Source organism: Gambusia affinis, linkage group LG05, assembly GCF_019740435.1.
Source record: "Gambusia affinis linkage group LG05, SWU_Gaff_1.0, whole genome shotgun sequence".
In the NCBI taxonomy this organism is placed as follows: domain Eukaryota; kingdom Metazoa; phylum Chordata; class Actinopteri; order Cyprinodontiformes; family Poeciliidae; genus Gambusia; species Gambusia affinis.
The window spans coordinates 5,901,011-5,913,675 of record NC_057872.1 but is presented as its reverse complement, the minus strand read 5'-3'; the positions used below and the strand labels follow the sequence as shown (position 1 = coordinate 5,913,675).

The 12,665-nt window shown below is 38.3% G+C and overlaps 1 protein-coding gene across 1 annotated transcript in view; it reads left to right on the top strand.

The window, feature by feature from the left end:
* The first annotated feature begins 882 nt into the window (after positions 1 to 882).
* dop1a (DOP1 leucine zipper like protein A) overlaps positions 883 to 12,665 on the top strand; it is a 30,066-nt gene continuing 18,283 nt past the window's right edge. Inside the window, exons 1-12 of the mRNA XM_044118153.1 lie at positions 883 to 1,239; positions 4,665 to 4,861; positions 4,938 to 5,119; positions 5,218 to 5,388; positions 7,418 to 7,607; positions 7,718 to 7,816; positions 8,580 to 8,679; positions 9,780 to 9,889; positions 11,628 to 11,742; positions 11,865 to 11,985; positions 12,064 to 12,183; positions 12,409 to 12,526. Of these exons, the coding sequence (XP_043974088.1) occupies positions 4,724 to 4,861; positions 4,938 to 5,119; positions 5,218 to 5,388; positions 7,418 to 7,607; positions 7,718 to 7,816; positions 8,580 to 8,679; positions 9,780 to 9,889; positions 11,628 to 11,742; positions 11,865 to 11,985; positions 12,064 to 12,183; positions 12,409 to 12,526 (1,464 nt within the window). The 5' untranslated portion in view covers positions 883 to 1,239; positions 4,665 to 4,723. The remainder of the gene's footprint in view (positions 1,240 to 4,664; positions 4,862 to 4,937; positions 5,120 to 5,217; positions 5,389 to 7,417; positions 7,608 to 7,717; positions 7,817 to 8,579; positions 8,680 to 9,779; positions 9,890 to 11,627; positions 11,743 to 11,864; positions 11,986 to 12,063; positions 12,184 to 12,408; positions 12,527 to 12,665) is intronic.

The window sequence follows — 12,665 nt, the reverse complement described above, 5'->3', positions numbered from 1 at the left end:
TTGACAACTAATACAAAAGTCTTATTTTTATTCAGAAAAGTATTTTACACACTAAATGGTTATTTTCAGAGTACTTTCTGACAAACGAGCCTCATCGGAAATCAAGTTGTGATTGTCTTTGAAATACAACCACGCCTATCCAACATGTCATCTCGCAGGCTGATAAATGGTGCGCACCCAGAGTCACGAAGAAAAAGGGAAAACAGAAGCGCAACATCCGGTTAGAAACGTCAAAAAAGACGTCATAATATGATCTAATTGAAAATAATTATAAACTGCTATCAAGCCTACATGTCAGTAGCCAAAAAATAATTAATTGTGTCATATTTTTATAAACATTAGGGGACGTTTATTTTAAACTTAAAAGAAGAAAAAAAACAATAATTTCTCCCAGATTAGTAAGAAAAGTCAATTTGCTAAGAAATGAAAATAAATAAATAAAATGGTTTTTGCAGGAAAAATAAACTACTTATTATTATTATTATTATTATTATTATTATTATTATTATTATTATTATTATTATTATTATTATTATTATATTTGGCATAAGCTAATGCACGTAATTTATTTTTATCTATCAATCTAAAATCATTATTCCCGTTTATGAAGAATTGCTTTACTTTGAATATCTCTACAAAATAAAATAGATTATATTGAACTGAATAAATTAAAATTTAGGTTTTTATGATGCATTTGTTTATTAATCACTTTATTTTATTTATTTATTTCTCTATTCTTAGCCGATAGATGTGATCCCTTATGGTTTTGTGGTATTGGCATAACAAATTATGCACGGAACTCACTCTACAGACGAGTCAACCTGTCGAGCTTTTGTTTTGAAGGCACCGGAAGTAGTTTATGAATGTGTGTGGTGACTTTACAGCAGGAGCGGATAGGTGGAGGAGCAGGCGGACGTATCTGCAGTGCAGTCTGGGAGCTGTCAATCGTTTAGCTTTGTGCCTGTAGCGATGGCAGCTCTACGTTCGCCTCAGTTTATTTACAAACAGCGGGATTGTACGAAGACGGGCAGGAATATGTAGGATAGAGTCATTTAATTCCTGCTGACAGAATATTTACTTCACAGTACCTGGACTGGAGAACGGGTGTCATCGGAACAGGCCCAGCTTTTAAACAGTCTGTAGCTAAACGGCTAGCTATGACACATTTCTGATGTTGTCAGCCGTTTTCATTTATCGTTTCGGATACATGGTTGAATGACAGTCCTTCGTCCGGAAACGGTAAGGCTTTTTAAAGACTTTTTTTTAATCACATTAACTTGCGCACTGTGAAATTAGCTCACCTAGCTCGTGACAGTTAGAGAGCTGTTGGCTAGGTTGTTACAGTACTCCTACTCTAATATAGCATTCTTAATAAAAACCCATAGAGACAGAAAAGTCAATGATATTCATAAAATATATGTTTTTTTATTTATTTATCGTGCATCCATGTTAAAACACACTGCTCCACCTAAGTTGTTATTGTTGAAAGTCCTCATGTTTGCGTCACACACAAACTGAAATTTTCCACCTGTTACAAACTAATATTAGACAAGGTTTTATATTATTAAATGTAAAAAAAAAAAAAAAAAAAGTCTCCATTCTCGTGATGGTTATTTGTCCACGCGCTTGAGCCACCATCACATAAACCTGTGAAACCACGAAGCAGCCAATCACGAGGCAGACTTTCAGGTGAACGAGTCGTGTCCAGGAAACGGTGAAACTTGAACCAGCCATTAAAACTGACTGGAGGACATGATCTGATGGAAGCCTCTCAGGATCCTTACAGCAAGGCAGGAAGGTTTAAAGTAGGGCACCATGGCCAGTTATCAGTTTGCTGTGATATGTTGGAAATTATTTAGTCATGATAAAAATATACCCTCCAAAAACACGTTTCCATAAGCACGTTCTGTAGATTTATTATTAATAAGTTTCTTTAGTGATCATTACAAGATGGTCCCCTGTATAATTGCCACATCACCTGCTACCAGGCAGACAGATCCTTGTACCGCTTGTGATGAAGCAACACAGAATCAGCAAGTTTCTTTTTTTTTTTTTTTGTATGGGTGTGAAACGCAAACGCAAAATTCAGCTTGATGTTCCAGCAGAATTTTGGAACATCCAGCTGTGGGAAGCAATACCTTATATCCAAGCTGTGCTTTTAATATAGCCAAGCATTTGATTTTGATCATGACTGGACTGTAGTGGCAAGGCAGCAACAATGAAACTGAACCAGCTGATAAGCCCATGTCATAAATTGTTAAACCTTGACGCATCGGGCCACTTTGTCATCCACTTCTAGCCTCTAAGAGCAGGAGACTGAGGATAAATTTGGCACTGTTTAAAATGAATCAGGCAAGCGCTGATTTGATGAGTCAAGACTAATTCAATGACCTAATGATAGTCAGTGTCTGGGGTAATGGACTGTGATGCTGGGGTCAGTCTGCTAAGCGTTCAGACTCGATGTGCTCTAAAGTTTACCAGCCGTTAGAGCTGAGTTTTATTCAAAACCTATCTATAATAACAGGGACAACTTTCAACACCACAGTAAACATCATGTCATGAACTGAAGTTAATAATAATAAGTGACCAATGTAGTGTTACTGCAATGTCTACAAGTAAATCATGTTAAAGTAATTCATAAACTGAATTACTGTGAGATTTTCTACTAGGAGCTAGCCAATTAGACATTCCAATGTGAAAATATGCAGTCCTTAAAATATATTAACAAAACATATTTGTTTTCAATGTTTAGATCTTTTTTAAAATCTGTTTCTTTTATTTTTTTTTTAAGTGGGTGGAAAAAATAGATTTTCAAAGCTCTGAGTCAGGCTTGTTCCCGTAAACTGAAGTTTGAACATTTATAAATGAAGGTGGTCTGATATTCAATCAGAATTATTGTAGAAGCTGCAAACTATGGAGAATGGCAGAGTGGGTCCAAGCACTGCGTTGTATGGGACATTTCATCAAATATTAATGCTGGCTTGTATTAAATCTTGACTCCAGATGGCTTAGAGAAATTCCAATAGAACATCAAACTTGCTTACCCAATACTTGGTGCTCTAATTGATGATCTTCAATTACTGAAAGATTGGATTTTTCACTAATTGGAAAATTAGTGAAAAAATGTTTCAATTACTGACTTGCAACAGTTTCCTTCTGCTGACTTCCAAACTTCTACTATTGAATAATCTGTAGCACGTTTTTATTTTACTTTTATATGTTATAGTACTTTTTAAAAAAAATCAGAATATGTAGATCAAAGAAAATTGAAAATCAGTTTTGCTAAACCCACTCTGTGTATCTTTTGTTTTGTTTTTAAAAGTTATTTGTATTCAGTTTTAAATCTAGAAAAAGATGATTTCACATTACTTATGAAAAAAATAAAGTGATTTGAGAATCATCATTGGTGAACCACATATTTTAATTCATTTGACATGAATAGGTTATTATAGTTAACTAAAACCAACAAAATAAAAACTGAAATTGACAGAATATTTTAAACTGAAGTAAATGAAATTGATAAAAACTATAGCTAACTGGAAGTATATTGTGTGTTTATAAAACTAACAAAAATTTGAAATTATTCTTCATTTTTGTGTTTAGGAATTTATGTATTAGTCCTTCAAAGTGATGTGAAATTGTTTGTCCCGCCCTCCACACACACACGCACACACACACACACACACACACACATACAAACAATTTACATCAGTTGTCGACAAATTACAGCGCTCCATTCTCCTCCTGGCGGCTATGCTACGCTAGTCCTCGAAATGGCAACAGTAAATGTTGGGAGAAAACCTCAGAGTCAGTTTCTTGTTCAAAAATAGTTGAATATATATTTTTTTGAAAACCATATCTTCTGTTGAGTATCCATTACCCAGTGAATGTACAATCTTAATGATAAGAATATGATACTGTGTCCTTTTTGAATACTGCACCTAAAAATTAACCAAAGTCTGAAAAAACTAAAACTACTAACTAATAAAAACACAACTAGAACTAACAATATTTAACTAATAACTCATGAAAACGAGCAAACACACTCTAAAAGCTAATCAAAACTAACTGAATTAGACAAACAAAAAGTCACAACAGCAAAAATCTTTAATGAAAAACTCAAAACTATTGTAATCCCATGGTAGACTAAAAAATGGATTTATAAAAAAAATAAAATAGCAGGAGAGGCATGTTTAACAGCATTTATTGTCTTTTGTGTAGCTCCGTGGTCTAGAGGTGGCGTTGCTTTTAATCAGCCATGTTAACCCAAAACTCCACAGCATCGCAGCATGAGCTCATTTGATGTTGAAGCTCTTAATTTCTAAACCCGGTGAACAGAGGAAAACGAGTCTGAATCCGAGGAGCCAAATCCTTTTAATAGCTGTTCTCCAGAGATATCAGGTTGTAGGAGGAATAGAAGCAACATTCTGACCAAGTAAATGTTTCATTTCCAGAATTTAAAAACCGACTAAAGGAAATAAGGAAATGAGATAAGAGTTGCTTGCCTCAAATGTCTGTTAAATATTTATGACTTCTTATTGTTCTAACTGATAAGTATCAGTTTTTTTTTTTGTTTTTTTTTTTTTTGGACCAACCTCAAAGAATTGGGCAAGCAGTATTTCCCAAAGGTTTTAATTTGTATCACAAATGTCCTGCCATTGCAGAGTTGATGTTTCTATGAATGGCTTGAGTCGTTGCATGAGCGTAAAAACCAGCCGGGAGAATGAATGCAGAGGAAGTGGAGCTGCTCAGCGACTCAAAGTACAGGAACTATGTGGCAGCAGTGGACAAAGCCCTCAAGAACTTTGAGTATTCCAGCGAGTGGGCTGACCTCATCTCCGCATTGGGCAAGCTCAACAAGGTCAGAGTGGGGCAGGACCTCAGCAAGCCTGACTTTAAACAACTTCACAGATTGACACAGTTTTATCTCTTTCCAGGTTTTGCAGAACAATGCAAAATATCAGGTTGTCCCCAAGAAGCTGACAATAGGCAAACGGCTGGCCCAGTGCCTCCACCCGGCCCTGCCCAGCGGCGTGCACCGGAAGGCCTTGGAGACATACGAGATCATTTTCAAGATCATTGGGCCCAAGAGGCTGGCCAAAGACCTCTTTCTGTACAGGTAAACCTGATCCCAGCCAGAACTAACTCTAACCTTTTGTCAAAATGTTTCAGAATTTTTCGTCAGTTCTGTTCTGGTTCTGATTGTTGTCGCTGCAGCTCGGGACTCTTCCCACTGCTCTCCAACGCTGCCATGTCTGTGAAGCCTGTGTTGCTGGGGCTCTATGAGACCTACTACCTGCCCCTGGGGAAGACTCTCAAACCAGGCCTGCAGGGCTTACTGACCGGCGTCCTGCCTGGTCTGGAGGAAGGTTCAGAGTTTTACGACAGGTAGGAAAAGAAAAGTGCTGCTGCAACAACAGTAAGAACGACAGCACACCAGGGAGAAAACTATTTGGAGGGGATCTCTTTATGCAGTGGGTGGAAATAAAAAGATGATCATATTAATGTGTAAAATTTACTTTTTTGAGGGTTACATCATCTCATAATGTTATACCCTCATCAAAACATACCTGGAGTCTTAATTTGACTCTTTCGATGCATGTTTGAGAAATCATTTAATCTAGCATGGCAACCATTCAGCTGTGCAAGATGCCTGGGTGGACCTGGCGCTGCCTTCAAGGTGCAGCTCCTCCTCCTTGGAGCTGCAGTTTCCAAGCTTCTGAGCTTCTGCTACACATCTCACCTCTTCCCCATGACTCTCCCACTCAGCTCCTTCAGACTAGCCAACACCAATTAGTAAACACCTAATGGAGCTGCACATCAGCTGAGTTCATTATAGAAGCTAATTCTCAGTGAAACACTGGTAAAAACATTGCTAAAGGATTAACAGAGGAGGGACATTGTGATGACTTCCTGAAGGCGGAGTTTCTGCTTGAGCAGGAGCTATTTAAAAAGACAGAGACCTAATTTAAAACGTAAATCAGAAAGTCAAATTTCTTTTAAGTTATATTTGATATACACCAAATATTTCTAACATTTGAAGGTAACATTGTGCTATCAAATGGCACTATGTGCCTTGAAAATGCACATAAGCCTCTTTATGTCTTGACATTAGATTTTTTTTCTTGTTATTTTAAAATGAAATCTGGCCTGACACTAGAGGGCGCTCCAGTATCAGGAATGCCAAGCAGCTCATCTTTTCTGGTAACAGCAAATGTCCTTTTTCCAAACCATTGTTAATATATTATTATTACTTAAGTAATCATTTGGTGGTTAAAATTGATGACAAATTATATGGATGGAAATGTTACACACATCTGTAGCAATATGTGACTCAAGAAGAGATGGACTAAATTCTGGCATTGTAATAGAGGATTGTGAGCATTTTACTTTCCGCACAGAGGAGGTATTTAAATTGTTTTCGTAATATTTTTAAAATTTGCTTTGAAATGAATTTCCAGACTATTGAGCGCACCTGAATCGAAGCCGGTTCCACTAAAATTGTAAAGAATTAAAAAAATTGTACATGAATGGCCTTCACTTGTCTATAAGGTGGTAAAATGAGATACTTACGGAGAAAGATTTTTATTTTATTTTACTTGTAATGAAATGCATTCCTGCAACATACATGAATATGTACCTAAAACGCTTTTTCCGAACAACACCGGTAACAAAGCTGCTTCAAAAAAACAATACAGTAGCCTACCAGGAAAAGTCATTGATCTTCCTCCTGTGCACTACAACCACTAAGCTCGTCTTCTTCAGTATTGGAATTGAGCAACTTCACACACTCTTCCTCAGTTGCTCTCAATCTCACTTTTGTCTCGAGGAAAATTCGATCTTGAGTTTGTGCCGTTCTCTTAGTCACGCAGCACTCCAGCCTTTTGAAACCTGTTGGTAAAAGGCTGCATATTAACCACACTGCAATGTTCAAAGTATAAAAGGTGGAAACTTACAAGTTATGAAGCATATTGGAATTGTTTGCTTCCAAATTAGTTTATTTCAAATCCCATTTTACTCCAGCTTGTGCAGAAAGATTGTTTTAAACTTGGTGAGTGGAACAACTATTTCACTGCCAAGTCTCCCTCTGTGGATCGTTTCCCGTGTAGAGCTGGTGTCATTGTCTCTGTGCATGCGTGTGTGCGCATGCGTGTGTGCTCGTTTGTTTGTAATACCTTGTGGGGTTGATTTTCCCTACAAGCAATTGTTGTGGGGACCAATTGCTCCTTGTGGGGATTGAAGCCTGGTCAGGGGTTAGATTTAGGACTAAAATGTGAATTGAGTTTTGGTTAGGTATGTAATGGTTAGGATAAGGGTAAGGTTTAGGCTGTAGAAATGAATGCAAGTCAGTGGAAAGTCCCCACAAAGATAGCCATGTAAACATGTCTGTGTGTGTGTGTGTGTGTGTTTCCGACAGAACCAACACGCTGTTGGAGAAAGTGGCTGCAGCCGTGGAGCAGTCGGCCTTCTACAGTGCCTTGTGGGGCAGCATCCTGACCAGCCCCTCTGTGCGTCTCCCCGGGGTCTCCTTTGTTCTGCTGCACCTCAACCGGAAGCTCTCCATGGAGGACCAGCTCTACGTCATGGGCAGCGACATTGAGCTTATGGTGCGTGTTAAATGATCCGGCTTGACTAAATCATTTCATGACCTTCAGCTAACAGCAGATAAGTCATATTTTCTATATACGAAGTAAAAGTGAGTTCTTGCTCTCACCAGGTGGAGGCTGTTAGTACCTCGGTGCAGGACTCAAGCGTTTTGGTCCAGAGAAGCACTCTGGACCTCATCCTCTTCTGCTTCCCCTTCCATATGAGCCAGGTAAATGTACCCACTACGAAACATTTTTTAGTCTAGTTCAGGTCGATTCAGGAGTTGCTGAAGTTCAAATGATCTCAGATGTTGTGCCGGAGAAACTGTCAAATAAGAATAAAGGTTTTGGTATTCTTGTGACAATACCAACAATATTTGCATTTGAAATGATGCACAAGATGGCCAAACGAGAGGAGAGCAACATGCAGGTCAGCAGATAATCAAACCCATTTATGCCCACTCCTAGTAAATACTCTATCCACCCTAATTTCTTTGGCTTTCTTGTAAAGTTTGATGTTGATGTTGATTTTCTGTCCAGACATGAGCATGAAAGTATGTTGTGATTAAAAGAAAAAATGGACAAGTTGACAAAATATGCCCAGAAACCATCTTTGAAAATAAAAATCTATCAAAGATCCACCACACAGTGATAATACCTGTGTATCCTTTGGTTATGTACCATCTTTATGCCATGTTTTCAGTTAATAACAGGGCCTTGGGACTTGCCTTGTTGGAGCTAAAATGTAGTTTTTTTTGTTGCATATATTCAATAAAAGAAATCTGAACAACTTCTCTGTGAATGGCTGCTGTTATCAAAATGTTTGAAGAGCCAAGTTTACCAGGCAGTTGAAATTAAACCACCATAAAAATGGAGGACGGAGCGAATATATAAAATCAACCACACAGCGTAAAACACTTACTTCTTCCATCTGAACAGGTGTAACGCTGTCCCACATGTTCTGCTGGATTGTTGTTTTGTTTTTGTCTTCAGGCTACCCGCCCTGACATGATCCGGATCCTTTCAGCAGCTTTGCATGTGGTTTTGAGAAGAGACATGTCTCTGAACCGCAGACTCTACGCCTGGCTGCTGGGTGAGAAACACACACGGACACAAGATACACACTCTTATCTGTGTGACATATTGGTGAAAAAACAGTATAATATTGCATTGGTAATGAGGACAAAATACTCTTTTGCATGTTACCAGTCATTACTGTGCCAATAAAACCTTTTCTATATTTATTCTAAGGCTTTCATCCTTTATTTCTAAGGAGTGCACAATATTAGAAAGTCACAATAAAAACAACAATGACTGTTATCAGTTTTATTTGATAAAATATTATGCAAAGTGATGTTTAGATGACAGTATTTGCAACAGTTTGTGCAGCCCTACTTCTGAACAACAAGGAGTATAGTGTATAATTGGTCTGTTCACTGTTTTAATTCACTTTCTCTCATTTCTTTCCTCCCTGTGGGCAACGCAATGGTGAGTATGAATAAAGGTTTATCCCAATCTTTAGGGAATGCATCATCATACCATAGTTTAAATCAAATCCGCTCAGAGTTGTTGGTACTAATGATTAAAAAGCTTGCTTGTAATTTCTACTGTACATTGTTAGGTTTTTTTAGAATAAAATTTTTTTTATTGACGATAAAACAACACCACCCAGTCTCACAATTAGCTGAGATCCACCTCTTTAAAGTTTAAGCTGCCTACAAGCAGTGGCTCTGTAACATAGTTGAATAAGGAGACAAATGTTCCAAAATGTGATACATATTTCACATTACGTAGATTTAAGTAAGCTTGTTATTGGGGACAAAAATATAGAAGATGAATAACTTTGTTGCAAAAATATACACACCCTTCAAGAAAAAGAGGCTGTTGAACCACTTTGTCTTCTAATATTTATGTTCTATTCAGTTCTATTGATTGCAGGTGTAAAGTCAAGAAGACAGAATACTGAAAGTGAATCAAGTTACATTTTCACAATATACTGGCTTAAAGGACCATCCATGTTATTGTAGATTTTAATTCTATTTTTCCTGTGATATATTAGCTTGTCACAGTATATCTGGAAAAAAAGGTTTATAATTTGTCGAATTCCCATAATTTTACATCACAAAAATCTAGAATTCGTATAATTTTTATATTCCTTTCAGTTCTGAATGTTGTTCTTTGTCACTTTTAAAGGCTTTGACAATAATGGCGGGATGTCAGGCCCCCGCAGCACTCGGCAGAGCAACCCGGAGGAACACGCTTCCCACTACTTCAACAGCTTCTCCAAGGACATGCTCGTCCAGGTGAGGTTTAAAGCTGAACGCACAATCAGGTCAACCAAGGTGTCCCGCATAACCCCCCAAAGGACGCGGCTTAAAAGAATACACACGTCTATTAAGGGTGGCCAAGTGCCTGTCTGTTCGGAATGTTCCAAACCTTTCGCTGCTTTTGGGCGCCAGACGTTTTGTAGTTTCCCTTTTTCCTTCTCTTCCAATCAGACGTCCGCTCTTAGATGCGGATGGGTTTGCTGCTTGTATTCCCAGCAGCCTGAGCTTTAAGCGCGTCTCTCCGTTGTAGTGCAAGACGTCACACTGCGCTTCAAATCAAAGTATCTTCCCTGCTGTTTGATACGCTCAAGTTCTCAAGGGACTGGAACAGGGTGCGCAAAAACTGAACAGGAGCTTCTCCTTTTTTAGTGTTGTATAGGTTTTTTTTTTATTTATTTTATGTCTGTTTGTGGGTTTTTTTTTCCTCCCACCTCTGCCATCTGCTCAGAGATGGTCATTGAAGCTCTCTCAACAGGGAGAGTGATGGCAGCTCAGGGACTCGGTTAGAAGGCAGATGAGGCGTAAAACATGCGGGGGGGAAAAAAAAAATCAAAACGCATAAGTTGGTTTTGCTAAGTGTTTTCAAAATAGAAAAAAAAGAGGTCAAACAAACAAATCTGCTCCTTAATGCCTCAGATATGGTTTGTGTCAACATACACAAACCATGACATTTTATTTTACAGTTAAAAGTAAAATGTTTACATACACTGCATAATAAGAGGCTTATTCTTTGTCTTTCTTTTCTATAAAAAAATAAATAAATTACAGAGAATATTTTCAAAAAGTGGCTTTCACTTCAATCATCTCTTCTCTTAGGGCCAGGAAACGAGAATTTTTGTTTAATTATGAGGATATAATCATTGTATCGGCAGAAAAAAAGACAATTTTACCAGAAAAAAAAAAAAAGTTTATCGGGATCTGATGTGAACAGCTCAATTTGTGTCGTTCTTGCTACTGTTAACAATTTGATGCTGATGTGTCAAAAGACACAATTTTATCTTCACAATATGCTCAACATTTCTCATTTTAATTTTTTATTATGTTTTGACTCTCTAGTCATACAATTGTAACTTGTTTCATTTTGACTTCATTCTTGTAATAAAAATAAATGTATCTTAGCTTGGCCTCTATATCCAGTCATAGAATTGATCTGAATTCAAAGTCCAAATAAACCTGCAAACACATGGCAGCCGTCTGCCATGGGTGTGCTTATATCGCTCTGAACTATTGGTGGGGAAAAAATCCAGGTTTTCCAGAAATTAAATCTTCCATCCATTTTCTAACACCTTTGTCCCTAATGGAGTCGGGAGGGTTGCTGGTGTCTATCTCCAGTGAACGTTTCAGGTGAGAAGCGGGGTTCACCCTGGACAGGTCACCAGTCTGTCGCAGGGCAACACAAAGACATGCAAGACAAACAACCATTCACACACACACTCACACCTAGGGACAATTTAGAGAGACCAATTAACCTGACAGTCATGTTTTTGGACTGTGGGGGGAAGCCGGAGAACCCACTATGCACAGGGAGAACATGCAAACTCCATGCAGAAAGACCCCGGGCCGGGAATCGAACCCAGGACCTTCTTGCTGCAAGGCAACTGTGTAACTGCGCCACTGTGCAGCCCAAAAGAATTTTGTCTTCAAAAACCTAAAATTCTGTACTATGAACAGATTTGGTTTCTATATGGGTCTGCTTTCTTTTTTTTTCTCTTAGGCAATGGTTGGGATTCTGCAGGGCAAGGCTCGAGGTGGGGAGGAGGAGAGCATCCTGATGCACGACCTCAAGCCGTTTCGCATCCTGATCAGTCTGCTGGACAAACCAGAACTAGGTAACTTGTCGGTCAACATCTCAGCTGCATCAGGCTTTTACTTGTGTGGTTAAAAATGACATTTATCATATATGTAAAGGTTTTACTTATATTTGCTGCTTATTTTTGATCTGTCGCTCCAGGGCCGGCCATTCTAGAGGACGTTCTGATCGAAGTGTTTCGGACTCTTTACACACAGTGCCGGACAGAGTTGGACCTTCAAAACCAGAGTCCGTTCAGCAAAGATCACACACACCTCAGCAGGTGAGTTTAAACCAGGTTTTGGAGTTTTATTTTGATGAAGAACGTAAATAACAGAATTTATTCATTTCTCTCTTCTAGTAAACTGCGAGAAAACAAGAAGACGGCAGAGCTTATCAAAACAGCCAATCTCCTGTTCAATTCATTTGAGCCGTACTACATGTGGGACTACATCGCTCGCTGGTTTGAGGAGTGCTGCAGGTTGGTGTCAACATGCATTGTAGACTGAAATACTTACATGATAAAACCTTGTACAGCAGATTAGTAAAGTTTAACCTCCTGTCATTGCTTTTTAAGCAGGTTGTCTGTAAACCTGTTTCATTAGAGGCCTAGAATGAATTCTGTCCTCGTTTTTCACATTATTTTATCTTAAAATCACCTCTGATCTGTTGGCATTGAACTGTCTCTGATACATTTGTGTTTCAGGAGAACATTGAACCGCAGCACACGTGTTGCACGATATGGTTGGAGTCTGGAGTCTCCTGATCTTTCTCTGGTGGAGTTCTGTCAGTTGGTAGATTTTCTACTAGACATTGTTTCCTTGGTGAGATTTCTCTTTCTTTTTTTTGTTTTTTCTCTCTCTCTTTCTCGGTTCTGCCACTTGCCTTTCTTTCATTCCATGTTTCCATCTCACTTTTGATCTTGTATTTTTTTTTTTTTTCTCTTTTCAAGATTTTTCTGTT